This window comes from Ursus maritimus, unplaced genomic scaffold (genome assembly GCF_017311325.1).
Source record: "Ursus maritimus isolate PB19 unplaced genomic scaffold, ASM1731132v1 scaffold_24, whole genome shotgun sequence".
Classification (NCBI taxonomy): domain Eukaryota; kingdom Metazoa; phylum Chordata; class Mammalia; order Carnivora; family Ursidae; genus Ursus; species Ursus maritimus.
In genome coordinates this window covers 7,691,234-7,719,219 of record NW_024424897.1, presented here as the reverse complement: position 1 = coordinate 7,719,219, position 27,986 = coordinate 7,691,234, and the positions used below count along the sequence as shown (strand labels likewise).

The window sequence follows — 27,986 nt, the reverse complement described above, 5'->3', positions numbered from 1 at the left end:
AGATGTCTCCAGCAGCCCAGGGAGTGGCCTGGCTTCCCCCTTGCTCTCCACCCTCACTGCATCCTCACGGCCCTTGATGTCCCAGCTCTCGGGCACTGCTTCCCGTCCCGACCCTTTAGGGGGTCCTGCCTTGAGCCCACCTGTGTGCACCAAGGCACAGCCCCCAAGCCCACAACACCAGGTCCCATGTTGGGCCTCCCAGGGAAGGCTGGAGAATCAGCAGACCCGGAGTCTGGAGCCAACATTCCGCAGCCTGGCATCCCGGCCGGCCCACTTGGATGGAGAGCAGAGGCATGGGCCCTGGTGGGGAGAAGCACATGGCGCTCTCCTGGCCAACTCACGCATGGCACCGGACGGCTGGGGAGGGACCATCTGGGGTGGGGGAGAGAGCCAACCCCACATATACCTTCCAGGCACACATTGGATGGGAGCTGCTAGATGAAATAGCTATTTGCCACTGCAATTATTAGCAAAAGATGAGGGCAACGGCGGGGGGGGGGGTGGCTGCTTCCTGGAACAGCTGGCATTAACTCTTTGCTCTTGAGATGATTAGCGCTCAGTTACCGAGATATTAAGTTTGCCATTGGGATGCTTTGGTGCTGTCGTTAGAAGTATTAGCTACTGATATGTCTGACTACCTCCCATTCTGATTATTATTTGCTATTCGTGCTGTTTTCCTTTCTCCAGTTCAACCGGCGAATCACAGGTCTGTGGAATACCAAGCCTCCAGCTCTCGGCCGGCTCGGGCACCTCTGATGCACTGGGAAACCTGGCAGCCAGGAGAGCTGGCCGAGGGCTCCTGCGGGTAAGGGGAGTCAGGAGAAGCAGATGTCACTGGGACGGCGAAGTGAAACGGGAGCGCTGAGAGCAGCCCCCTGGAGCGACTCCTCCATCGCTGGTCTCCTGGGCTCCGAAAGCTCTTGTGATGCGATTTCAGGCTTGCCCACCCCCCTGGTACAGTTACAGGAACTGCTGAGACCATCGGGGTAGCAAAGGCGGACCTCAAGGAGGCGGCCAGTGTCCCTGGGGACAGTGGCCTCCTGACGAGACACTGGTCAGTGGGGTTTCTTGAAAAACATGGTGTTTCATCAAGGGGGGAGGCAGACTCTTTGCTCCTCTGGTTTCTTGAATGATCTTCCCTCTGAGTTGGTCCTCATCTGGTGCTAAGTGCCATTCCCCAGGGGACCCCGGGGTGTCCCCCACCTAAGGGTGCAATGCTCCATTTCCCACTCGCCCCAGGGCCACCTTCAGCTTCATCTGGAGTGGCACAGGGGCCTTCTCAGGAGGACACAAGGCCGCCAGGTGGAGGGACTCCAGCAGGAGGAGAAGGCGCGACCCAGAACCCGCTCCAGAGGGACGCGCTCAGCCCAGGGCAGCACGTACCTGATGGCCTGGCTTCTATGACGTAGCGGGTGATGGGCCCTTTGCCAGGGTCTCCGCTGGACCAGTGGATGGCGATGGCGGAGCTGTACCGCACGATGATGGGCACTCCAGGCGGCCCGGGGGCACCTGCAAACGGCACACGGTGGGCAAGAGGCCGTATGGCCCCCAGCCCGGCACCCTGTGCTTTAGCAGGGGCGCTGGGCAGCCAAACCTCCAAGCCCAGCCAGGGTCTCCAGAAACCCTGAGAGCGCCGAGGCCCCAAGAGTGTCTCAGGCTAGACCAACTATGCTCTCTGGGTCACCCACACCCGCCTCCCTGTTCCAAATTCAAGGCCAGGAGAGGTATATAGGGTAATGCCAGAAAGATCCCTGGAGCAGAGTCAGGAGACCCGAACTCACTAGATGGGTGACTTTAATCAAGTCACGTAGCCCACCGGCGCCTCAGTTTCCCCATCTGTGAGGCCCTTTTGGAATGTAAGGCTTGAAGGGATGTGTCCTGGGGAGACAGTAGAGGTGGGTGTGATGATGGTGGAGTGGGCCTAGAATAAGTGGGGAGTTGGACTTTGGGGGGCCGAAGGGCTCCCTGACATCTTGTCTCTTGGCCTAGGATGGCAGTGTCCTCCCCACTTCCTGCCTGAAATGTGCCCACTGCCGCTGAGCCAGGGAGGAGGCTGGGAGCACGGGAGGAAGAAGGAGCGGGCTCTGCTGCTGGCTGACCTGGCAGTACGTGGAGGTGGCGGCCTGTCACGTCAGCCACCTGGACACCAGCCCCAGGAGCCCAAGCAGGGGAGAGCCCGCTTGTGTAGTCAGAGAAGTGAGCCAGGTCTGTCTAAGGAGGGTCCTGAGCCCTCCTCTCTGGGGGTGCCTGTCCCCCAGGCTCTTACTGTCTCCAGAGCCGGGACCCTGTGTGCTGTCTTCTATGTGTCTGTTCCTCACTAGACCCAGAGCCTTGCACCCCTGGAGCTGGGCACAGAGTAGGTGCTCCCTACACATCTGTGGGACGAGGGGAACAAGTTGGTGAGTGGGTGGGGGGGTGACCGCTGGGCCGAGTGAGTGCCGAGTGTCTGCTATGGACGCCTAGGGGCAAGGAGCCTGGAGACTCACGGCCAGAGCTTGGCTGCCCACCGCCCGGCCCGTGTCCAGTCCCGACCCGTGACCGCCGAGAGCCTCATCTTCCTTCCTTCCTTCCTCAACGTGCATCCTGCCTACAGCTCAGGGCAAAGGCGGCTGAGGGGTCAGGGGGTGTGGGACCAAGCTGGAGCGGGCTGTGAAGGGTGGGGTGGGGGTGCTCTCAGGACCCCGAGTTCTCATTCTGCACAGCACAGAACTCAAGGCTGAGAGCTGTCCTCAACTCCTGAACTAGAAGCTTCCAGCACTTCCAGTGACTGCCTGGCCTGGAGAGAAAAGGATGCATGATGGCACGTCCTTTCCTCACCCACACTCGCCAGGCACAGCTCAGCTGTTTCAGAGGGACCCCCACCACCTCCTCTGAACTTCCTGACTGCCCCCTTCCCACGCCGTCCTGGGACACTTCAAGCCTCAGGTTAGAACAGCCTGTCCTCCAGCCTTCTCCTGTCCCCACTGCTCCGCCTCCCTTTGTCCCTGCCAGCTCGCTTCCTGCTTTTGTTTCCCAGGGAAGTTGGCTCAGGTGAAGAGGCGGCACAGGAGGGGCTGGGGGCAGGTGCAGGGCAGAGGGGGGGCGGCTTCCTCCTGCCGCCCTGCAGGCTTTGTCTGCAGGAGCCCAGGAGCCAGCCGGCTTCTTTGCGGAACCAGGGGCGAGGAACAGAAAGTGCCCACGAAGAGAGAGGGCAGGGGGCCAGCCCAGCACGGGTGAGCACACCTGCCTGACAGGTGAGAGGCAAGGCCAAGTGGCCTCTTCAGGCCCTGCCCACCCCCCCAAGGCCTAGCTCAGCTGGGCTCTGGCCCATAGTGCAGGGAGCAGGAGGAGGGGAAACAGAGGGAGGAGGCCGAAGAGGAGGAGGAAGGGGAGGAAGAGGGATTTCAGGGAAAGATTGAGATGGGCTGTGTCCTTTCTCAGGGAAGGAGGGAGCAGAGGGTGGGCGGTGGCTCTTGTGTTCAGGAGAGGAGCCCTGCCTGGGTGACAAGGACTTTGGAGAACAAACCGTAACCACAGCGGGTGCCTGAAAAACTCCCCCGGCCCAAGGCTGACCTCAGGAAGTGTCATAAACCAGACAGAACCACTCTGCGGTCCCTGGTCCCCCGCATCTCCCTCCCCTCCCCACTCGGGCCCAGTGCGCAGCCTGGCCTCTCACCGCCCTGCTCCTTTCTTCCCTCTGTCACCTCTGTCTAGGGAGGACGTGGCCTGGCAGGTCCCCCTGGCTGTGGCCTGGACGTCCCCCTTCCTCCCCCCAGGCCCCACCCCTGTATTCTCTCGGGCTGTGGCTCTGCCACGTGTCCCACCAGACCCCGTCCCCCTCACCGCTGCACCTCCAGGATCTAGCAGAGCTCTGGACACCCCCTTCTGACGCAGGGGCTGGACGCAGTGAGTGGAGGGCAGCAGCCCCCTTGTTCGCCCCGTACTCCCCTACCTTCTCCGGGGCCGGTGGTGACGTTGGCCTCGATCTCTGGCCCATAGGTGAAGGTCTTGGCTCGGAGGCGGAACCGGTAGGTCATCCCCTCGGCCAGGTCCTTCACCTTCAGCCACAGAGGGCTGTTCCCCTTCACGTCCACGGTCACGATCTTACTGACACCTGGGAAGGAAGCACAGCATGTGGGGGGCGGTGGGGGCCGGTGGTGGCTGCGGGGGGGCCTTGATGTCAGGCCACACAGCCGTGTTTCCCGACACACAGTTCTGCAGGCCGTACTTGGGAGAGAGGGCTCCTCGGCTGGAGAAGTCTGAGAAGAGCTATGGTCTATCTGTCCAGGGAGTACACACGGGGTCTTTCAGCCTCAGGTGGGAAACGACCCCCCACCCTGTTTCCTTGAACTGTTGTACCCCAAATGAATTCTACCCCCCCGAATTCCACAGAACTGGAATCCCAAGGATCACCTTTCTGGAAGGGCTTCTGGGGAGACAGCACCTGAGTCCGGAGTTGGAGGGGAGACACATGCAGCGAGTCCCTACAGCCGAGGACAGCCTCGGGTCCACCTGCAAGGACTGGGGGCTCTCAGCGGGCCCTCCAACAACTGTACCCCAGATACGGCAACTAGAGGGGAGGCTGGGATGGTTTTCAGGTTTGTACTTCACGGGTCAAAATCCTCCCGACCGCCCCTCCCCAGGGGTCGGGCCTGGGGGTGCTCTCCTGTGTCCCCCGAGCATGGTGGTGACCCCTGGGAGATGGGCTTTGCAGGTCGCAGCCTGCTGCTGGCCCTCCCCTGCCCCTAGCTTTGGTTTGTCCCTCTACGGAATGAGGGTATCGACAGCATCATGGACAGGAGGTTACGAGCTTAAATAAAAGAGCGTCTGGCACCTGGCATGTGCCCAGACTGTCTTATGAATAAGTCAGTATCCAATGACAGAAAAAGGGCTGCTCGAGCGGCCCTTCTGAGGGAAGGAAGTCACCCATGCAGGACCTGGAACAGCGGCGCTGGGGACCCATTCCTTGACATTTCTGAGCAAATCCCTCATCGGGCTGGGCTGTGGTTTTCCCAACAGGAAAGGGGCAGGGGTCGCTGGGTTCTTGTGAGGCCTGTTTGCTGCTGACCTGAACCTGGGGCTGAGGCGTGAACTGGGGGTGCAGACGCAGTCACGCCCCGGGCCTGACGGTCCCATCAGCTTGGCCATCGCAGTGCACAGGAGTAGGCGAGGGCATGAAGTTAGCCAGCTGGCCAGACAAGAAGGGAGCACTTCCCCACCAGCAAGCAGGGGGCAAAGCTGAGCAGTGCCCTAGGTCTCCCGAGTCCCACCAAGGTGAGGAGGGAAGGAAGGGAGCCTGTAGGAGATGTGGTGTCCCACAGTGGCTAGGATGCTGTTGGGCCCAGGAAGGGGGGGGCCCTGATGGCCCCTCCTGTGCCTGCCCCCCAAAATTTAGAATGTCAGCCTTATTCTGGATAGGTCTTTGCCTCTCGTGGGGTCAGGAACCCTTTTGAGAATCTGATAAGAGCCTTGGAGCCTCCCCCTGGAAAGCGCAAGTTTGGGGGAGTTACTGCACCCCTGTTCCCTTGTGAACCTCCAATCAAGAATCCCGATGTGCAAGTTGCCTTCCTCTCACCCGGAGCCCTGTTCGTCTAGCTATCCTTAGTGCCCCCAGCGGCCCCTGCCCCACCCCTTCCTCCGGGCCCTGGTTGGGGACCCTTGCCCACTCCCAGGCTTCCAGGCCAGGCCGTGCTGACCCTGACCGTGGATGTCAGACGCTTGCCAGCTCTCTGCCCCCACGCCGATGTGAATGAGCCCAGAATGAGCCCAGAAGGCATGGCCATCTACTTAGAGGGGCTGCTGGCTGCCTGGGTCCAGTTCCAGAGCTGGCTCGCAGGTGTTGGCCTGATGGCCTGAGGTCACCTCCTCACGCTCACCTTTCCCTGACTACAGAGCCTGGTCAGAACAGAGGGAGGAGCCTGGGAGAGCTGCGGGGGCCAGCAGTCCTGGGCCAGCCGAGCGAACAATGGCCCTCAGTCTTCCCACCATCACCTGCCTGCCAGCAGCCTGTTCATTCTGCAAAGCAGCACTGTGTTCTGGGACACTGGCGGGGGGCAGGCCAGGAGTTGTGGTCAGGTGCAGGCCCCAGGAAAGGGGCCGTCTCTCCCTCGGACAGGAAGGAGAGGGCAGAGGTCATGGGGACAAGATGCAGGTGGACAGGACAGGCTCTCCTCATCGTGGCCTCTGCCTGGCCTACCCAGGGGGCTCCCAGACCTTGAGAGGTGTGAGTGCCTGGCCTTCCCGTTCCTTAGTCTGGCACGGTCTGGCCGCCTAGCTAACTCTGTGCAGTGACCCCAAAGAGAGAAAGGCCCTGGGAGCCGAGCTGGGAGAGCCCCACTCACCGTCCACGGGGGTGCAGGGCTCGTACACCAGCCGGTAACCCTCCAGGACACCGTTGGGGAACTGCGGGGCCTCCCAGGACACGTTCACCGAGGTTGTGGTCAGCTCACTGAACTTGACTGAGCTGGGAGCACTGGGGGCTGCGGGGAGACAGCAAAGGGTTTGTTTTGTCCTCCCGTGGACGTTCAAAGCCCTGCTTGGCCTCCAGGAACCAGCAGGGGCGGTTGGGTCTGGGCCAGGGAAGAGAGAGAGGGGAGGGGGTCATCGGAGGTCATCTGTGCCCCTCCCCTCCCCCACTGACACTGCTAGCACTTTCTTTTCAATACCAGAGTCCAAGAATGGTGAGGAAAAAGAATTATCCTCTCCCTAAAGTTAGAGAACTCCGTTTCTTCCTGCTAAGTGGTCCTGAACCTCCAGGGTTGTGGTGGGGCCAGGAGAGGTCCTGGCTTTGTAGGGCTTGTCTTTTGGGGAAGACAGGGCCCGTCTGGGCCTCAGAGCATGAGGCAGGTGGTGAAGAAAAAGATACCAGAACCTCGGCACTGTGGCCTTTCTCCAGTGAGGGCCACTGGGTTTGTTACGGAGAGACCACGCTGTCAGAAGCAGCCCAAAATAGGGACAATCAAACCATCTGGAAGAGATGCTTTCTTGGCCAGAGAAATCTGGAACGACCCTGAAAGCATGGGGGCCGTGGGGGACTCTGCTGGGGAGGCCAGAGGGGAAGGGAAGGAAGCACAGAGCTGGCTCCAGGCGGGATGACCAGGCTGTTATTATTGTCCGGGGGCCGCCCCCCCACAGAGCCAAAGCTAATCTGGACCCTGCTTCCGCTCCAGCTCTGGGAGGCAGCCCCAGCCCACAGTCTTTGAAGGAGGGAGGCGAGCTCAGGGGGCCTTTCCTGCCTCCCCTAAGCAAGGGGGACATGGGTCAGAACACTTTGTTCTGCTGCCGGAAGCTTCCAGGCTTCCAGGGGCTCACATCAGACCTATGACACTGACGGAGAGTGGTCTGGACGAGCAGGCAGACAGACCAGACCCTCGGGAGCCAGCGGGAGGAAAAGGGTTTCCCGGAGCCATGGCCCGTCCCCAAAGAGGACAATGCTTAGGAACTGACTCCACGGTCCGGCCCTCTCTTTCAGAGAGAAGGTATTTTACCGGATGGGAAGCACAGGCTGGGAAGGATGCTCCAGGGGGCTCAGGACAAAAGGCTCGTATTCAAATCCATGAGGAGAGAGCTTCTTACAGGCGAAGGAGCTGCCGTGCAGTGAAGACAGCCCAGGACGGGCTCACCTGTCCTGGCCTCCAGCCTCTGCCCCCCCCCCCAACTGATGGGCCAGGGGGGTTGCCTGGGCAGGAAGCATCACTGCCCGGGCCACCCCTGCTCACTGAAATGGGTAACACCTGCCACACCCATCCCAGGGGTTCTGGAAGGAGCTAGCGTATCACTGCCCGAGAAGTGTCTTTGGACACTATATATAGGCCCAGCTCTGCATGTGCAGGCAGCAGGGTTCCGACCATCACCGTCCAGCCTCCTAACTGGCCTCCCTGCCTCCCTCCTCACCCCTCTGTCACTGTGTCTTCTGCCAGGCTGTCAGAGCTAGCTTTTAAAAACATACACCAGGGGCGCCTGGGTGGCACAGCGGTTGAGCGTCTGCCTTCGGCTCAGAGCGTGATCCCGGCGTTATGGGATCGAGCCCCACATCAGGCTCCTCCGCTGGGAGCCTGCTTCTTCCTCTCCCACTCCCCCTGCTTGTGTTCCCTCTCTCACTGGCTGTCTCTATCTCTGTCGAATAAATAAATAAAATCTTAAAAAAAAAAACATACACCGGATCCTGTTGTGCAACTGCTTAAACCCACCAATGACTCCCCCCACACCGAGAACCAATCCCAGACTTTCTTCCAAGGCTCCCCGACCCTCTTGGGCCATTTCCTCCCAAGCCACCCGGCTTTCTGTTCCTTTAATCCCCTCCGGCCTCAAGGCCTTTGCACCTGCTTCTCCCTCTGCCCGGAACTCCTCCTGCAGAGCTTCCCACGCTGGGCTCTTCCCACTCAGGTCTCAGCTGTCAGCCCGCGGGGGCTGCTGCAGGCAGACCTGTCCCAGGCCACGTGTCTGCTCCTGCCCTCGTCCTTCTACTGCTCAGTCACCGCCCCCTGAGGCCGTTTCATCTAGGTATGGGTTTATGATCTGTCTCGCTCCCTAGGGCGGGGACCGGGATTGTTGTGTTCCCAGCATCTAGCACAGTGAGGGTCTCTAGAAGATGCTTAGTAAATACTCGTCGAAGGAGCAAAGATGGGGCCCCGTGAGAAAGCCAGGTGGGAACAAGGCACGGGAAGAAATGGGCTGGTGGGCTACAAGATGTGGGGAGCACAGGGGACATCTGCGGGCTCTCTCCAAGGCTCTCTGGGGACAGCCTGTCTTCTGAGCCCTCTCATGTCGGCCCTTCTTTTTGGGCTGTGCTCGCCCCCTCTGGAGACCATCTCGTGGGGCCTGGGTGCCCAGCCCATCATCTCGGCAGCTAAGGTGCCCAGCCCAGCTAAGGTGCTTCCACCACACCCCCCAGCCCGGGAGCACAGCTGCCAGGTGCCCCCCACCCCCTCCCCTGCTGCCCCTCTCCCCCACCTGCTTGCTGGGTCTGGCCCCGGGTGGGGGGGCTCCGAGGCCCATCGCCCGCGGCGTTGAAGGCTGCCACGCTGACCATGTAGGCCGTATAGCCGGTCAGGTTCTTGAGTTTCACGCCGTTCTCGGCCAGAAAAAGCGTCTTCACCCGCTCCGTGAGGTTGCGCCGCTGGGCTTCCCAGAAATAAATCTGTGGGCACAGCCAATTGTGGGAGTAAGGGGGACACGTTTGACTCTCCTCCTGCCCCTGCCAGCCCCAGGGTCACGGAGACACCTTCGTGCATACCGTCCACACACCCTGGACGGGTCACTCGGGAACAGTACAGAAGTATTTAAGAGCTGTTTTAGAAACCCTTCCAGAACCTTCCTTTTCACAGTGACTACTTCAGTCTCTGCCAGACTAAACTCCGGGAGAGCACAGCCGAGGTGCCTGGACGGTTTAGCACAGCACGGGCACATCAGCCCTCGGACTATGGTTACCGGGGGAAGATGCCAATTCTGCGCTTCCGAACCCTGAGCCGGGGAGGGAGGTGCAGGGTGCGTAGACTCCGTCACAACCCAGAGGAGAGTGCACAGGGCCCACATCACCTGGGGGCTGCTTAGAGTCAGGCCCGCCCTGCACCTGCCGCAAAGCACCTGCCAACTGACAAGGCCCTTGACGATTTACCTGCACGCGAATTCACCTGCAGGCCGGCCTGGGGCTGAACCCCAGCGCACCTTTCATGAGCATGGTGACTTCGCCAGGTGACTCCCCTGAGCCACGGTTTCGTGGGCTGACCAGTGGGGCTAAAGACACCCCACTTTCCAGGACCAAGGTGAGGAGGAGCTAAGGTGGTAAGGAGTGAAGAAGGTTTTAGTCCACCTGCTGCCGATTACTTAGCGTTCAGGGGCGGCGAAGCTCAAAGCTCGGATTCCTTACTAGCGTCAGGAACTCTGAACAGAGGACCACAGGAAAGCGGCAAGCCTCAGGCTCCCGGGACGATCAGCGAGTATTTGGCGCCACCTGCTGGCCAAGGAGGTTTCTGCGTGCCACAGAAGTCAATTTCTCCATTTGCCTGGAGGAAGCTAATATAAGGGTCCCCACCTGGCACTCAGGACATCTTGTCACCCAGAAATGCTTGCTTTTATCTAACTCCGCCCACTTTTAAAAACAATTCTTCCGACACGAGGAGATACCAGAGAGAGATATGGCTGTTCATTAAGTAACGTTCATAGTGATGGGCACACAACCATGGACGANGGTCCTGCTGAATTTGGGGTGCAGGGGAAAGGCCAGGGTGAACATCAGCACACAGATGGGACTTGTTGATTGCACATGGAAACAATGCATGTAGAAAGAGTCCCAAGGTGATCTGGGGGCTTCGATGTTCAGGGAATGGGGAGAGGCTGGAAAAGCCAGGGTGAGAGGGGGAACAGCCAGACAGGGAAGCGGAAATAAGAAAGCACTTCTCAGAGGAGGGACAGGTCTGCCGGGTCAAACGCTGGTGCTAAGCCAGATAGGGTGAGGCTTCCATCTGACTTCCACTGAACATAGGAATCACTGAGGGCTAGACAGGAAAGGTTTTCATCGGGGGTGAGAAGCCACTTGGAGCGGGTTCAAGAGACACCAGGAGGACAGGGATTGGAGGTGGTGGGTCCAGAAGACTGGAGGATTTCTGCTGTAAAGGGACCAACTAGAGACATGGCTGCTAGCTGGCAGATTACAAGATGTCGGGAAAAGGCATTCAAAAGAGGAAATATAGTTCAGAATGCTTTTGTGCACTGCCCAGGGGGAGAGAACGATAGTGCAGGACAGAGGGTCAGTGCTGGAGCCGTGTTCTTGGGTGGAGGGAGGACTGGGGCCCAGGACCCAGGGCAGGGCACCCTGCTTGAACTCAGCACTTGAATTCAGCAGACCTTTGTCACATGACCACAGACTGGCCTTTGCGCACATGGCACCAAGGGCTGAGCACTGACCCCAGCCCCCAAGGGGCACACAGCCGAGTCACAGCGTATGCCAACAGGTAGTCAGGTGTCCACGAGGAGGCACACTCCGCAGGGGGCTGACGTCCTGGTAGATTGAGCTCCCTTGCGTCTCAATCACCTAGACTCGTGCCTGGCACACGGCCAGTGCTTGACAGAGGCTTGCGAACGAATAAGCACGTCCTGCAGGTGGGAGCAGGTGGAGGAGTGAACCATCACCCCCCTGTAGCTACCATTTCAATCCCCTGCCCTTTGGGCTTCATCAGATCCCACAGGCCAACTTCAGCCTCGGTTAAATCAGGTCCACGGCCGCACGCCGCAGCTGACGGCCACTGGAGGGAATTCACACTTCCAGTCTTCACGGTGCTACACCGCCTGGTCCCCTGGCCTTGTGTGCATCTCCTACACCCGGTCTCATCCACTCCTTCCCCACTGCCCTTCCCCTCCTCATTCCGACCTCGGCTCCTTCATCAGAAGCAATCAGATGAGATTTTCTCCACCATCTCCCGGCGGCGTCTATACCTCCTCCTGCCCGCGTCCACACCCTCTGCCTGCCTCCCTCCACCTTGGCTGCACCGCAGGCTCCTCTGTAAGACCTCCTTCCACTCGAGCACGAAATCCCAGCCCCTCTCACCTCCTCCAGGACCTCACCCCCAACGGCTTCCACTCTTCCTAGAATCACCGCATTTCCCCTCTTTCTGGGACCATTAGCAGCAGATTCACTAGCTGTCACTTCTTCTGTCTTAAAACCCCCTGTTGACTGTTTCTAATTCGTTTCCTTTTCCCTTTCGAGCAACACTCCTTAAAAGGGGTATCTGTACTCGCTGCCTCCCCTCGTTCTCTCTCGAATCCCTCCAACCGGCATCCCCAGCCCCCAACCCTTGTCAGAGGGGCTAATGAAATAATCCAGGGCTCAGCAAGCTTTCTGTAAAGGGCCAGGTAATGAATATCACAGGTTTTGCAGGCCACACATCTCTGTGGTAACTCAAAAGCAGCCACAGGCAATTTATAAACAGATGAGTGTGGCTGTGTTTCAACAAAACTTTATTTACAAAACAAGTGGGGGGCCAGATTGAGCCCTGGGGCTGTAGTCTGACAATCTCTGCACAGTTGCTCCCTAGAGTTCATTTTGCTTGAGCTCTCAGTAATATTTGGTGCATCAGAGTCCTCCCTTCTTCAGGAAGCACATTCTTTATGTAGGTTCTGAGATTTCAGTCCCTTTTTTTGGTCCTAGATCTCAGTGTTCAGTCTTCTTGTGTCTTCTGTGTATATGTGTCTAATCTCCAGGCTTTCATCTATATACTGAGGACTCCACAGTTCACATCTCCAGCTCAGACTCTCTCTCTTGAACTCCAGACACGTAAACCCAGCTCCATTTGGTGTCTCCCCCTGGGAGTCCAACAGACGTGTGGAGCTGACTCCACAAGCCCCCTCCTTCCACCCTCTTTTGTCTTTTCCTGTTCTGTGTCTGGAAGCTCCATCATCCAATTGCTTATAAATTCTTGTTGCCTCTCCTCTCTCCCACCCCACATTCAGGTCAGCAAATTCTACCAGCTCCACTGCTCAAATTGAGCCAGAAAGCAAACACTTCTCACTGCCACTACTGCCTGGCCTAAGCCACCACCACGCTTCACCCAGATAATTCAGTCCCCTTTGGGGTTTCTGCTTTCCACATTTCAGACTGCTCTCAGCACAGCAGCCAGTGCAGTCCTTTAAAAACCCAAGTCACCTGTGGCCCTCCTTTGCCCCCAACCCTCCACGGCTGTCCTCTCATTTTGAGTGACAGCCAAAGCCCTTGAGGGCCCTGGGTGATGTAGGCCAGGTCGCTGCTTGGACCTGTCTCCCATCGTGCTGCCCTGCACACACTCTGGGACGCATGGGGCTTTTTGCTGAGCTTTGTAAACACCAAGCACCCACCGACCCCAGGACCTTTGCTCTTCCTTCCCTTTTTCTGGAATGTTCTTCTCCCAGAAGAACATGTGATTCTCACCCTGTTCTTCATTTTTGCTCAAGTGTCTGCTTCCCATTAAAATCCTTCCCTAACAACCCTATTTAAAATTCAAACATACCCCCGGCTCACTTTCTCTATGCCCTTCGTCGGCTTCCTCTGCCACCCTCTGGAGGGGGTACTTGTTTTGCCCACTGTTGGTCTTCTTCCTCTAAAATTTAAGCTCATGTTGCCTCTCGATTCACTGCTTTACTCCCAGACTGAGAAACACTGCTGGGCACAAAATAACAGCTCCATAAACACGCGTCCCCGAAAGACTGTAGCTGCATGGGCGTGCCCGCCCGTGCACACGTCCCAGCTCGGTCTGACCCACACCCAGCTCCTTGGACTGTGCTCGCTGGCTGGTGACGTCCGCCCATCGTTAATGTCCGTGCTCATTACCGTGGACGTTAATGCACGTCTGGCATGCAGCCACCCCGTGTCCCCAGCTCCATGTTTTCCCAGCACGCAGACATCTGCCGTGTGACACACGCGGTCCGTGTGTCCGCGCGTTTCCCGGGGCTGCACGTTCGCCGGATGCTTCCACACCTGGACAGTCGGGGGGCTACCAGACTGTGGCAGGCTGCACCCCGGCTCCTCCTCCTTCCCATGGGAGGCCTATGCGAGGGGTGCGAGATTTAGCTTTTCCCAGCTGGCACTTCTGGGCAGGCCTGCAGGGTGTCACCCACCTTTACGCTTCCCTGGCAAGACGCCTTTCCTCTGCTCTCCTGCCTCCTTCACCCCAGGCAGAAAGAGACTCCTGTGTGGGTTTCTGTCTTCAACCGGGGCCACCTATTTTACCAAGCTTTGTGACCCGGGCAAGCCCCTGGCCCTTGTGGGAACTCGGCTTCTGCCTGTGGGATGAGGGGGCTGAGCCGGGTAAGCCACGAGGCCCCGCGGGGGTCTCGCACTCCCCACCCCACCATTGCGCTGGGCTCCTCTCTGGAATAACAACCCCCCACCAGGAATCAGAGTGGCGCTGGGTATTGGCATAGGAGGCAGGCATCGGACACGCCAATGGCTCCGGCCCAGGAGACGCATTATTATTATTTTGTCCACTACCTCCTCTGGCAGTTGCGCTCAGTGCCCCCCACCCCCCGCCCTGCACAGGGTCGGGGCTGGCAGACCTGGCGTCCGACCATCTGCTACCTGCTTTTTCTGTGATCTTGCTGGACAACCTAAACTGGGTCTCGGTTTCCACATCTGTACAATGGGTGCAAATGTTTATAATCTGCCTGCTTCACACAGCATTCAAGAGGATGAAGGAGGTCTAAAGGGTTCTGAGAATACTGGAGAGGAACTGAATTCTGTTATAACACGGGACATCGTCTAGGACCAGGAAATAATTTTAAACAGAGATTTCCATGTCCTTAGCCGGGGGTCTTTGCTGCTTGGCCAAATCAATATTGTAATTAGGGTTGGCCAAGTGACCACTTCGAGGGGTCTTTTGCTGGCACTTGGAGTTGGGGACTGGGGTGGGGGGTGCGGCCTGAAGCAAGGCCCGAGCTTCTTGTATCTGAGCTCAGCCTGGCTAGGATGCTGGAGAGGATGGGTGCCGTTCTGCAGTGCTGCACAATATTCCAGTGGATTGGGTGCAAGCAGCCGAGGGAGCAGGTGTCGACCTGCCGACCTCTCCTTCCCACCCCCAAGCTGGCCCTTTGCCCCCTGGACCCTCTTCTCTGCCGGAGCTCCCCGTACCTTATAGCCCTGGATGTCTCCATTCTGGCTTTCCAGCGGTGGTGGCTCCCACGTCACATCCAGCTGTGTGGCCGTGGCGCCGTGGACAGCCACGTTACGGGGCGCCGCCGTGGGCACTGGAGGGTGTGAGAGGTCGTGAGTGAGGGGCACAAGTGGGCTTTAGGGAGGAGGCGGGTAGGTTGGGGCCCCCGAATCCCGTACGTCCTCTGGCTGGACTTCCGGGCTGGGAAAGGCTGGGGCTGGAAGGGCAGGCGGGCTCACCTGCTTCCCCGACGAAGACTTCCTCGGGGGGGCTCAAGGGCCCCTCCCCCACGGCGTTGTACACACTCATCCGTATCTCATACCGCCGGTGTTTGTTCAGATCTGTGGGGGGGGAGGGGCACAGAGAGGTCACTGCCCCGCAGGGGACAGAGTCAGCATGGAGGGCGGAGGCTGTGATGATGTGGTTCTAGTTCCTGCCTGAAGGTTTGGGAAAGAAGAGGTAAGGAGTAGGGTGGCCGGGGGATGTTCTGTCTCCTCCCTGGGAATCGGGACACAGGACACCTTCCCGGACAAGGCTGAGCTTACTAGACACTTGGAGACTGAAAGAGACACTATTAATATTTATGCAGGGACAACTAGTGTGAACCAATATTGTTGTCCTGGGCACACTGGGTCATGGGTCACCCTTTCGGGCCTGTCCTGGGCACACTGGGTCACGGGTCACCACGTCCCCAGCACGGCAGATGCCTGAAGTTCTCAGCTGCCCAGGCCCCATCAAGGAGCTCTTCACACAGGGAGCTCAGCCCTCAGGGAAGGGGCTTATTGATTGTGAATTCTGGGCTAAGAAACGCCATGCTTTTGCCAAGTTTGGGGGTCCTGGGTGGAGATGCCTGGACGGAAGCTGGGGGACAAGGGCAGTTGAAAGAAAATGGGCCCCAAAACCCTGGATGGGAGTTGCCAGCCATCCCCGGTTGGTGAAGGAGGCTAGAAGGTTCTCCAACCGCTCTCCCTGGGCATCCTGCCCTTCTCCCCCTTCCTCGGTGGCAGGGGGAGTTCTGCCCTTCACCTGGAATGGGGTGGGGGAGTCACCCTAACTTAACCAGCCGCACAGCCCATGTGGGCCACTGGCTGGTGAAGGAAGGGGAAGGACGACACAGTCTCACACTTAGTGTTGAACAGAGAATGGGGCCCCTCTGCCCAAGCTCTGAGCCTTAGGGAGAACCACAGACTTTAGAAGGAGAGCGAGACTTGGACCAGCACCCATCAGGAACCTTCCCAGGTCCCTGGGGGGACGGTGGGGGTTCTGCTCACTCTGGAGGTTGGGGGTGGGAGTTGGCCTGGCATACAGAGTTGTGCGGAAAAGTGCCTCCGACAGGACGAGGTGTGGGGCACTGCCGTGGATGCCTGCCCTTCCAGGCAGCAGACCCCGAGCTCCTCCCACAGACCTCCTGTCCCCCCGCCGAAGCCACCCCACGGAGCACGAGACCGAGCTACTCCCTCTTCCATTCTGTACCCGATAGACGCACACTTCCCTGGTCACCCTCTACGTTTCTGCGTGTTTCCAGAAAGTCACCTGTGCTTTGGGCGATCCCATTCTTCAAGCGGCCTGAGGCGCGCCCACCATTCAACCTGGGCTCGGGTGGCCTCAGAGGCCCACGCTCCCCACCCCTGTGGAAGGCCTGGGCCCGATTCGGGAGCCGCCATGCAGGGAGACTTACTGTCCAGCTCGTACTGCGTGAGGCTGGGCCGGCTCAGGTTCCGCATGGAGTACAAGGCTACGGGGCGGGAGGCCGAGGGGGCCAGAGGGAGACAGCACACAGAGGAAGTTAGTACACACACCCTGCTCCGCAAAGACCCCAGGACAGGGGTGGGGTGGGGGCGGGACCTAGCAGCACACATGCAGACAGAAGGGGGGTCCGGGTGCCTGACGGTGAGTTAGGGGTCCCGGGCAGGAGCGAGAGAGGGTGCACACGAGGCTGGGGGGACACAGGGTACTGCGAGCCCCTGGAGCCCAGCACCCCTGAGGGCAGCTCTGGGGGACCCTTGGTCCCCAGTCGCTCCCTTGACTGCAGTGGGACTTCAAGAGAACCATCCCGAAACCATGGAGGTGTTAATTTTCTCCTCTGAACCAGAAACCCTTCTACTGCCAGGAAATAGGACTGCATTATCCACAGGCATATACAATCACAACCACAAGCGCAGGTCTGCCAAGAAAAAAGAAGAGTGCAAGCTGCTGGATCAGCGACATCTGAGTTTTTCTACGAATATTCCTTTGCTTTGTGTTCATTCATTTTGTTGTCTGCTAATACTCGTCAGAAGCAAAGGCACAAAAGTTTTCAGAGAATTATGGGAGAGCACCTTGCATGCTCATCGTCTCCCACCCGCCCGGGGACCCCAATCCCCTGGAGTTCCTCTTTCCTGCCTACTCCCCCGCCCCCCGCGTGAACTGATCACGGAGCCCACGGCCTCTCCCATCCTGGCCCTCAAGTCCATCCCGAGCCGCTGCCTTGGCCCCAGCTGCCTGCTGTCTCTCGGTGACCGCAGAAGCCTCTCACTGGCACCCCTGCCTCTGGTCCTCCACAGCCAGTCATCAGCCTCCTGCCCCAAAGGGCAAGCACGTCATTCCCCTGACTGTGACTCTCCCTGGGATTCCCGCCAGGCTCCTGGCTCTTTCCTGGGAAGGAGGATTCCCACCAGGCTCTTTACGGGCTCAGAGGCAGGCTGGGTTCCGAGGACCCCAGGACAGACCAGTGACCTCCAACCAGCCAGTCACTGGGGTGAGCGGACTTGGCTCCTGGTCCTTTCCACCTCAGGCCCTTTGCTGGGCTTTCCCTTTAGCTTTGGATGGGTTGACCCAGGATCATCCGTCAGGGTCAGCGCCAAGGCCACCTTCAGGGAGGCCGCCTTCCCTGACCCGACACTGGCTCCCCTGGAAAAGGCCTCCGAGGCCGTCATGCCAACCGTCTTAGACATTTATTCTGAGTTTACTTCTTGAGCACCGGCTCCTCCTTGAGCCCGTAAGCTCCGAGAGAGCAGGGGCCGTCTATCTTGTTCACTGGTGTGCCCCCAGTGTCCGAGAGCATGCAGAAGGTGCTCAATAAACACCCAGTGACTGAACGGGATGGGGGTGGTGGGGAGAGGCGCGCTCAGGAGAGGGCAGCGGGTTTCAGGTCAGGGTGGCTCCAGGAAGCTGAGAGCTTCAGGGCAGGGAGAGTGTGCCCGCCCCATTGTCCCCTGACCCCTGCGGATGCAGATGCCACTCACAGGTAAGCTCGGCCCACTTGGCCCCCGGGTTGTTGATGCCACGCAGCGTGAAGCCCCTCAGCCCCTCATAGAGCAGCTCCCGGTACCGGATCCGGAAGCCCAGGAGGATGCCGTTGATCTTGTCCTCTGCCGGTGGCTGCAGGGAAGGGAGCGGAGAATGGGGAGGGGCAGGAAACACCGAGCCTCACCCGCTTCCACTCTGCCCCCCTCTCATCCTGCCGCCTGTGACCACAGGGCAGAGCCTGAGCCTCCCCCGGGAAAAGAAATCAAAATGACCCTGAGCATTTTTAAGAAGCGTTTCTAATGAGGTTATTTCATTTCTGCAATATTCCCTGTGGGGCAGGGAAGGACTGGAATCTCCCTGTCATTCCCGTTCCCAGAACAGCAAGGTGAGGCTCAGAGAGGGTAAGGAATTTGCCCAAGGGCACACAGCATCTTTGGGCTCTCCTCCTAGACCGGTCCTTGCCCAGGGGCACCCTCCCACAGCAGCAGCCTCCCTGGGTCTAGCGACCCCGCCACCTCCCACCTGACCCGCGTCTCCTGGGCTTCCTGCGAGGCCGCTCCCTGAGCTGGGATGCGCGGACCCTGCTCTGCCTTTTATTGTTTTCTCTTCGCTTTCTGCTCCCATCCACAGAACAGGCTTTAGGAGAAGCTGGAAACTACTTTTTAGGATACCTCTTTTTAAAATCCCGCTGAAGTGGGTCAGCCTTTTATTAGCTCCTGCACTGTCTCCCTGACTGCAGCTGGCGCCTCCCGGCCCCCTTCCCCAGGATGGCCCGGGGCTCTGCTGGCCTGGTCCTGGCTTCTGGCTGCACAAGGTCATTTTCATTCAAGGGAGTGTCCTGTTGCAGTGAGGCCTCGGGCTGGGGAGGGGCTGCGGCCTCTTGTTTCTTCCTCAAGGGGTTTCCCATCCAGGGGGACACTGCCAGTGGACAAAGGCCTGCCCCTCTCATTCCAAAAAGCGGAGACCAGGGTTTGCTGCTTTGGGGCCCCTGTGGGTGACCTGCCGAGTCCAGAGGCTGGACTTGGGAGCATACATGAGGGTCCCACAGGCAGAAACTGGCAGCCTGGTCTCAGATGTGTCTGGTGGTCTTCCTCAGACCATGGCAGGACAACAGTGCCCACCAAGGGACGCCTGGGTGGCTCAGCTGGTGAACCGTCTGCCTTCAGCTCAGGTCCTGAGATCCCAGGGTCCTGGGATCGAGCCCCGTGTTGGGCTCCCTGCTCAACGGGGACTCTGCTCCTCCCTCTCCCTCTGCCCATTCTCTCTCTCTCTCTCAAATAAATAAATAGATAAATATATAAAATCTTAAAAAAAAAAACACAAAACAAAACCGTGCCCACCAAAAAAGCAGGCAACGGGGGGAGGAGTGGAGGAAGGGGGTTCTCTGTCCCCGGACGATGGGTTCCCGCTCAGGGTTCCGGCCAGGCATGTACAGCTGTGTTTGGTTTGGTTGGATCAGGAATTCCTTCACTGACGGTGGGACAGGGTTCCTGGGGACCCCACGCACTTTTCTGTCCCAGGATTGGCAGCTCTGAGGGCACTAAGCCTGACCCTGCCACTTACTAGCTGTATCACCAGGCCCATTCATGTCACTTCCCTGAGGACTGGGTCCTTGTCTGCAGGGGGCCGGAGCAGCGCTTGCCCGAGAGAATTATCTGGAGAGCGGAATGAGAGGCATGTCTGTGGGTGTGTGTAAGATGTTCCAGCCTTGCTGGGGGCTGTTGCCTTTCTGGTCCCCACACAGAGCGTGTCTGAGCTCTCCTGGGACATGGGACCCTCCCTGCCTGCTGGCTGCTTGGCCGTACCTGCCATCGGATCAGCACGGAGGTGGTGGTGTGGGGTGTCACCGACACAATGGTGGGTGCTTCGTCGGGCGCTGGAGAGAGAGACAGGCATGTGAGCTCTGGGGGCTGGGGCTTAGGCCCCCTGGAGGCCACAGGGAGTAGATTCTTCTGCAAGTCTGGAAGGAGGGGGCCTGGAGCCCTGACCCTAGTCTGAACCCAAGAGCCCAGAGCCCCCTCCTCTTGGTCCTGCAGCCACAGGTGTCTGATGCTGCTGCTGCTGAGGCCCCCCCTCCCAAGCCTCTTCGCTGGTTTTCTGGGGTTGGCCACAAGCTTGGGGACAGCAGAGAAGGAACACATTAGGTTGCTGGGCTTGGCGTGGGGGCCCGAGCCCACGGCAAAGGCCCCTCTGGCCCAAACCTCCTTGGGACCTGCCCAGAGAGCTAGACAAAGGGCCAGTGGGCCCTCTGCCCCTCCCACCTTTGGGGGCCCCTCCCCTCCGAAGAGAATGCCCAGTGCCCAGGAAGAGCAAGTGAGCCAAGAGAAAGAGTTCCGAGTGGGGGGGCACTGACCGGCCTGCAGAGTGGTCAGTGGCTCCGATTCCTCGCTGAACTCACTGTCCCCAATGTCATTGGTCGCCTTCACTCGGAACTTGTAGGACGTGAAGGGCTTGAGCCTATGGGGGCGATGGGGTTCAATGAGCAGAGGTATCCCCTCATGCCTCACCCGGCCATCTCCGTGCAGGGAAAGGGGGCGGGGCAGAGGGTGCTGCTCCATTACACAGATGGGGACATCAAGGCTCAAAAAGAAGGTGTGTCCCAGCAGGCCCTCCCAGGCCTGATGCCAGCCTGGGTGTGGCCTCACCTCTAGCCCCAGGTGGCTCTCTCTACCCGTCTCCTACCTCACAGGGGCAAGCCGCTATGAGAGCACCGATAATCCCCACTCTGAGCAAACTCCTTCTCTGAGAAATGCTATCCCTTTCTAGAATTCAGTAAACTTAGGAAGGGTCACGGTTCTCAAGAGTTAACCAGCCCTTCATCTCTATCAGCCTTGTTCCTCTGCAGGCAAACGTCTTCCCTTTAGATTTACTGGGAGTGTGGGGTGAGGAGAGGAAGTATAGCTCAAAACTCTCGGTCACGTCAACCGGAATAGAAAAAATACGACCCACTAGGAATTAAATCGAAGCCAGAATCTCGGAACAGGCTCCGCTCCCCTATTCCAGATGGAGAGGGAGCTGCTGTCTGGCTGGGAGGAACTGCTAATGAGGGATGGGGAGCGCCTCACTACGGGGGGCTCCCAGGCTCCAGAAATGGATAATGAACAGGCAACCCTCGCAGGGCTCCAGAGAGCAGGGAGGGAGGTCAGGACAGAGTCGGAGGCGGGGTTCCGGGAGGTGCGGTTCCAGGAGCATGCTCGGAGCCCCCCACTCCCCCCTCCGGCCTCCCCCACCCGGACCCCCGCTGGTGCTGTCTGGGCTGGGAGGGGTGGAGCGGAGCTGCCGGTGCCCCGGCCTCACCTGTCCACCACGAAAGCAGTGGCATTGTGGCTCACGGAGGCCGAGTGCAGCGCCCACCGGCCGCCGGGCAGCTCGCGGGTCTGCACAGTGTAGTAGCGCACGGGGGACAGGCCGTCGCTCCCCGGCTCCCAGGACAGCAGCACGCTGCGTGCCTTCACATCCTCCTGCTGCACCACCGGCTTGCTGGGGGGCTGCGGGCGGTCTGGGAGGAGGCAGGGGGACAGGGGCGGGGAGCCAGGAAGGCGTGGGGGTGAGCTTTTGCAAGGAAGAGAAGGAGGTGCTCTGGGCTCAGGCCTGAGGCCCGCGGCCCCACCCCCTTTCCGTGCACACAGGTTCCCACAGCCAGCACCCGGGGCTCCTGGCCCACGACCTGTCCTCAGGCCATTAGAGGCCTGGGTGCCTGGGAATTTAGACGTCCTGAGGGCAGCCCAACTGGGGACTGGCAGGCAGGAGGTCCAAACACCCAGCTCCTTTGCCCCCGCCTGCCCCAGGGCTGAGATGGGGCCTGCGCCATCCCTGATTGAGTGGGACGGAGCCCACGCTTCCCTCGGTGGGGCTCTGTGGATGCCCTGCCCATGCCCGGCCTCCTTCTCACTGCCCCAGGCCCTCCTGCAGGGCTTCTTGGCCTCGGCACTCTGGCACGTGGGGCGGCCGAGTCTGTCGATGGGACCGTCTTGCCCACTAGAGGGTGTGGCAGCACCCTGGCCTCCACCCCCTGGATGCCAGTCGGAGCTCCCTCTTAGCTGTGACAACTCAGACACCTCCAGACACTGCCTAACGTTCTCTGGGGCGGCAAAGCAGCTCCCCGTGGAGACCTGCTGCCCTACTGGTTTTTCCTGGGAACACTGTCCAATGAACCACTTTCACAGGAATTGGGGTGTCAGCCTGCTTCAGGGGAGCCCGACCTCTGGCCAGGCACCGGCTCGCAGCAGCAGGCCAGTGGCAGCCGGGGCTCCGGGCTGCAGCCCCACCCGCCACCCAACTGGACACCATCTTTGATAAGGGGAAGGGAGAGGGGAACGAAGCTGGCCTCACCAACCCTCCGCCTACAGAAAACCAGTTGCTGAGGCAAAGCAGAATCCTCGGGAAGGCAACTCCCAGCTCAGCTTCTGGAAGTCCACTAGAGCCCTTGCCGACCCTGACTCAGATTTCAGCCCACTTGCCACTCCAGGTCAGGGCAGTGAGGCGAGGACAGGGTAAGAGCACCTGGGTTGGCTGGGACCCCCTCCCCACCACCTCAGCTGCCCCCAGGCCTCCCCAGCCCCGGTGGGCAGTCACCTCTCTTCTCGGTGGTTACCACCAAGGCCTCAGCGGCCTCTCCCCAGCCCTTGCGGGTCTGGGCTGTGATGCGAAACAGGTAGACGGACTCTGGCTTGAGGCCGGTGGCCGTGTACTGGCGGGCGCTGGGTGCCAGCACCTCCACCGTGGCCGTGTTGGCCGTGGTGGCGTTGAGCCGATGTGTGACCTGGTAAGCTGTGGGAAGGAAGGACATGGGCTGTGCTGGGAGGCAGGGCAGCTGTCCCCGGTGCCCTGGGCTCCCCCGGCTGTGGTTCGTCAGCTTGAAGCCTTCTTGGTCATTCTTGTGTCCTCAGCTGCCACGTGGGGAGTGTGGCTGTGGGGGCACTCTACACACAGAGTCCGTGACCCCCATGGCAGCCTCAGGTGAGGGGAACAGGGGCTCCGAGGGGCCAGACCACCTGCTAGGAAGTGAGTGAGCTGGAATTCCAGCCCCCGTCTTTCTAAGTCCAAGGCGCATGCCCTCCCCGGTGGGGCTCTGTGGATGCCCTGCCCATGCCCGGCCTCCTTCTCACTGCCCCAGGCCCTCCTGCAGGGCTTCTTGGCAGTCACCTCTGCCCTCTGAGGTGTGGCCTTCCTCTGGGGCGGGTGCTGCGGGGTGCCACCACTGAGGGCCCCACGCCAGCCACAGCTCGTGCCGGCCACCGTTTCCCAGGTGCGGGGGCTGAGGCTGTGAGGGAGCCGGCTTGCTCAAGTTCACAAGGCTGCTGACTTCAAGCCCGTGAGCCTTCCCCTGAGGGGCTGCGTGTCTGTGTGTGTGTGTGTGTGTGTGTTAGGGGAGGATCCTTGAATATGAAATGATGCTCTGATCTGCAGGCTCCTTCTGTGCCTTAGGTCGGACTGGCTGCGCTGAGTTGGCCAGCGCGCCCTCACCTGGCCACACATAGGAATCGCAGCTGAGGTTTACCAGATGGCCAGTCGGCTGGTATCGGGGAGTATTTAGGAACACATAGCTAATGAATAGCCCTTGAGGAACCTCAACCTTGACCATGCCCTCCAAACGACACTTCTAGTGGGAGCAATAAGACTCAAAATCATTCTCGAGGAGATGTGGACACTGCCTGGGCCTAGTCTCCCTCTGGCCTCCCTTACACCTTATGCCTCCTCTTTCTACCTGTAGCCAGGGCACCGGAGAGGGTAGGGGCTTACCAAGAATGATGCCGTTGGGGGCAGCGGGAGGCTGCCAGATCAGTCGCACGGATGTGGTCCTCACCTCTGGGAAGAGGATGCCCATGGGCGGTCCCGGGACTGGAGGGGACAAAGGAGAAGCAGGTGGCGGTGCAGCTGCGGCTTAGCCCCTCCCCACGCCTGGCCCAGCTCCAGCAGAGGAGGGGGGCGGGCTGTGGGGGAAGGGCACACTCGGCTCAATGATCTCCTGTGGAGGGCTGCTCTGTGCCTGGCACCGCGATCCAACATGGGACACAGAGATGCTATCGGTGAGGCTTCTACCCTCAAAAATGGGCATTATTTGGTAGGAACCAGAAGGGACCAGGCTCCAGCTTCCTTTGGCCCAGTGTCCGTGTGCACATACACGTATGCGCACACACATGTGTACGGGCAGGGTTGCCCTCAGAACTGGGCAAGGGGCCTTGTCCTGGGCCTGTGCTTTACAAGGCACCACTCTGACTTCCGCCCGTAGGGTGAGTCGGCTGTGGGGCCCACCCTGAGCCCGAAAACCTCCTTTTCCCGCGTTTGCATGGGCTCGTTCCCCAGGTCCACCCTCCAGACTTGCACCTCTGGACCAAGGGAGGGCCAGGGGGCAGCTGTTTGGGGCATGTGGATGGAGACTGAGTGCCATGTGTCAGGGGAGAGAAGGGGAAGGGAACAGGGCACAGGGGAGGACGGGCAACTCTCTCTGTGCTGCCTCTTCAGAACAGAGAACCCCCAAAAGTCTTGAGATTTCTAAACTTGAACTTGGCCTCCCAGGTCAAGGCAGGAGGGTCAAACATATTGAATTTAACGGGTCATTAGCTTGATTTATAACTTTAGAATATGCAGACATATGGTGTTTGTGCTTCCTTTTGCACTCTTGCCTGGACCCCAGCAATGTTTGTGGTGGGCAGTCAGAGTATGTGTGTGGGGAGACGGGAGGGAGCCGAGGGCCTGTCGGTCAGCCTTTGACGGAAAGTTCTGCCGCAGGGATGAATGCCAGGCACCCCACTGGCATCGCTCTTTTGCAAATGGGACCAGGAGGCTCGTGCCCAGGAAGAAGCAAGCCTTTTCCTTGCACAGACCTTTACTCCAAGTGAAGCTGCCCCAGGCAAAACCCAAATCAGGAGGGGTGCCGAGTCTCTATTCCGTGTGCTTCCGTGCACACTCCGGAGAGTGTGCAAGAGACCGAAACCGATGTCGAACTGTCCTTGCCTTCCACTTCTTCCTCAGGGATGCACAGTCTGCGATGTGTATCCCCTTGAGGTGGGTCGGTGGCCCTCGGTGACCTGCCTCCCACAGGAGAAGCCTGATGCCACCGTTCCCTTTGAGGCAAAGTTTGAGCCCAGAGGGGCAGGGCCGGGCAGGCAGCAGGAAGAAGAGCTCCCAGCCTCCCCAGGCGCACAGGGATTCAAACTTACCATCATCCAGCGTCCGCTCCAGGATGGGAGGGTGGCTGGGGCTGCCGTCCCCGATGCGCGTGAAGGCCAGCACCTGGACCTCGTAGAGCACGTATTTGCCCAAGCCCGTGAGCTGGGCGCTGCGGGACGAGTTCCCTTCCACCAGCCAGAACCGGGGCTGGGAATCCGAGTCCTTCTCCTTATATATCACCTGCCAGAGCACAGCACAGGGAGTGAGGGCCTGGGGTCTGGGTCTTGCCTGCCAGCACCTTTCCCAAGTCCCATCCCTGGAGCGAGGCGGCAGGAATAGAGCCGGTGGACCCTGGGCTCCTTGGAGTGGCTCCTCGCAGAGACCTTTACTCAAAGTGAACCTGAGGGGCATGGGATGTGGTGAAGCTTGGGCTCTGGGAGAGCAGGGGACACAAAGATGCACTGGGCCGGGGAGCTGGAAGGTTTCTTAGGGAGCATTCAGCTAGGAAAACAGGCTCAGTGAGGGGGCACGACTTGCACAAGGTCACATAGCCAGTAGTGACGGAGCCAGGACATCAAGCCACATCTCCAAACCTGTGGGCCAGGCTGAAGCCTGTGGCTAGGTGCAGCTATGGGAGCAGTTCTAGAAGATGACGGGTACTGGGCCCATGGGCTGAGCGAGGCTGGGGCAGCCAGCGGGGCCTCCTGGGGGCTACGGGGATGGGTGGGGGCATTTCCCAAGGACCTGGGGCTCCCTGGAAGCCTCCAGCCCTGAGGCAGGATTCCTTGGTTGCCGTGCTGTGCGGACCACAGACGCCAGGATCTCCTGGGTGTCCACTCCCGAAGGCGGAGACGTGGGCCCCAGGGGTCACGAGGACAGGGCACCTTGGATGGGGATGCAGGCGACCCTGGAGCCAGGACTCACCTTGTAGCCCAGCACGAGCCCATTGCGGTCAGCCTCAGGGATCTCGCTCCAGCGCACCAGCATGCTGCTGGAGGTGGTGGCCAGCGCAGACACGTTGGTGGGGCCAGAGGACGGGACTGAGGGAGAGAGGGAGCGGAGAGCAGGAGCTCAGGACCCAGTTGGCCCTACAGGGGAAGAAGGTGTGACACCTGGTCCCCAAGTAGCAAATTATCCTGCAGTGATTCTTGGTGGCTCTGGAACATCGCAGATGCTGCTTCTGGCTTCCGAGTAGCCTCCCTGCTATCCTCTGCTTGGGCCAATGTGAGGATGAGGCCCCGTTTCCTGTCTGCGCAGCAGTGAGAGGGGGGGAGGGGCTGGGATGGGGAGGGACATCCCTTAAAAGGGGCCAGGAAAAAGCCTCAGAGTGGCGAACCACATGTGGATGCATGAGGGCTGCCTCAAGGCTGGGGGCTCATATTCTGTGGGTGACCCCTTGCCAGGGGCCCATGAGCTGCTGATTCTGCTTCTGGAATGTTCTGAGAGCTGAACCGACCTCCCCATCTCCGGTACTTTCAGGCACTACTGGGTGTCAGGGTTAAAGGTGAGGGCACAGACACAGGGGCAGTTTGCAGGGAAAAACTGCCTGGCTAACCTGAAGAGGTGGGGATGCCCCAGCCCCCCAATTTTGGGAGCTGGGGAACACGGCAACAAGGTCGGGCACTCTGCCGGGATGTTGAGCACGAACAGGAAAGTAAGCCTGGGCTTATTCTGAACAACAGCTCCAGCCTTTGTGCCCTTGGAAGGCCGTGAGGGCAGAGAGACAGAGGTGGGGGGATCCCCACCACAGGCTGTGGGGATTTGGGGGGCTGGCGCAAAGGCCACAGTACCTGACTCCCGGGTCCTGCCCATCACCGTCTGGCTCCAGGGCCCGCTCCCGATGGCATTGAAGGCCTGGACCTGGACGCGGTACTCTGTCCACTCCTCAAGGTCTTCGATGGTGTACTCACGCTCCACGCGGTCCTGGACCACGTGGCTCAGCGTCTTGCCATGGCCGTCTGCCCGGCTGTATTTGATCTTGTAGCCCACCGACTCGGGGTTCCCGTTGTATTCCATCTCCGGAAGAGGCTGCAGGAAGGTGAGGTCCAGAGCGGCCGTGAGGACAGGCCCGCCCCGTGCGGGGGACTATCTGGCTTGTGCACTCTCTTCCAGGGAGCCCTACAGGATTATCACCCCCACCATCCACCCCGTCCGTGCCCATGGGAGGTGCTCTCGCCGGGTGGGGCTCAGAATTTGTGAGTCTGTGTTTCTGGCGGCTCCCCCTGTCTCCCTGACTGTCTGTGCCAAGCTCCGAGGAGAGGCAACACCCATTCTTTGCTGTGCACATGGCAAACTCACTACCCGGCCAGGGCAGTCAGACTGGAGAGGTGACCCACAAAGCCCATCTGTCCAACAGGCTGGTGAGCACAGCACCTCTGGCCTTGGCTGTCTCTACCACTTAACTCCCTCGCTTGGGCTGCCACCACACACTTACTTAATTGCCTCTAACATGCCTGCTCTCAGCTCACGGCCGCCCTTGGAGAAGCAAGCGTGGGGGCACAGCGTCTCAAGCCTGGAGGAAGCACCAGTCACTGGCAGCCGTCCTTCCAGCAGGAGGCCTGAATCTCTCCTGCTCCGTTTCAGCCTCCTCCTTCTGGGGAGTTTCAGCCACGAGAAAAGACAGATCCCCTTCCTAGGCTGCTGGGGCTGCGGCTACTGGCTCAAGGTCGTTTGGATGAACCTGGGCAGTGTTGGTAAGCAATGGGGGTGTGTGCGTGTTGGGGGGACCTGTGACCTGGAGCAGGTGTGAGCTGCGGACTCAGCCTTCAGACTCTCTCCGAAGGAGGCAGAGCCGGCGCTGGGGCGTTCTGTGTCCCCGGGGGCTCCAAAGGGCCCATGGTCCACAGGCTCCCCACATTCTGACCCACCTCCTCCCGTTCCTCGGCCTCTGCCTCACTCCCCGCGTACTCACTGCCTCCTGCCAGCCCTGCTCCCACAGACACTTAGTGAAGCCGACCAGAGACCATTAAGACAGCAATCGATGGGCCTAGAGCGCACGCTTCCTTACCTGCTAGGGAAAGGTAACGGGCCGTGCACCATTAAGCAAGA

At 59.8% G+C, this 27,986-nt stretch overlaps 1 protein-coding gene across 1 annotated transcript in view; it reads right to left on the bottom strand.

Moving 5' to 3' along the window:
- Positions 1-27,986, bottom strand: part of SDK2 (sidekick cell adhesion molecule 2) — a 137,315-nt gene that overhangs the window by 21,618 nt on the left and 87,711 nt on the right. The window contains exons 25-40 of the mRNA XM_040641205.1: positions 26,729-26,966; positions 25,863-25,978; positions 24,989-25,178; positions 23,568-23,666; positions 22,401-22,595; positions 21,123-21,324; positions 20,179-20,282; positions 19,631-19,701; positions 17,822-17,957; positions 16,276-16,332; positions 14,837-14,938; positions 14,576-14,691; positions 8,932-9,118; positions 6,321-6,458; positions 3,932-4,093; positions 1,384-1,509 (exon numbers count right to left, since the gene is read on the bottom strand). Coding sequence (XP_040497139.1) covers positions 1,384-1,509; positions 3,932-4,093; positions 6,321-6,458; positions 8,932-9,118; positions 14,576-14,691; positions 14,837-14,938; positions 16,276-16,332; positions 17,822-17,957; positions 19,631-19,701; positions 20,179-20,282; positions 21,123-21,324; positions 22,401-22,595; positions 23,568-23,666; positions 24,989-25,178; positions 25,863-25,978; positions 26,729-26,966 — 2,239 coding nt within the window. The remainder of the gene's footprint in view (positions 1-1,383; positions 1,510-3,931; positions 4,094-6,320; positions 6,459-8,931; positions 9,119-14,575; positions 14,692-14,836; positions 14,939-16,275; positions 16,333-17,821; positions 17,958-19,630; positions 19,702-20,178; positions 20,283-21,122; positions 21,325-22,400; positions 22,596-23,567; positions 23,667-24,988; positions 25,179-25,862; positions 25,979-26,728; positions 26,967-27,986) is intronic.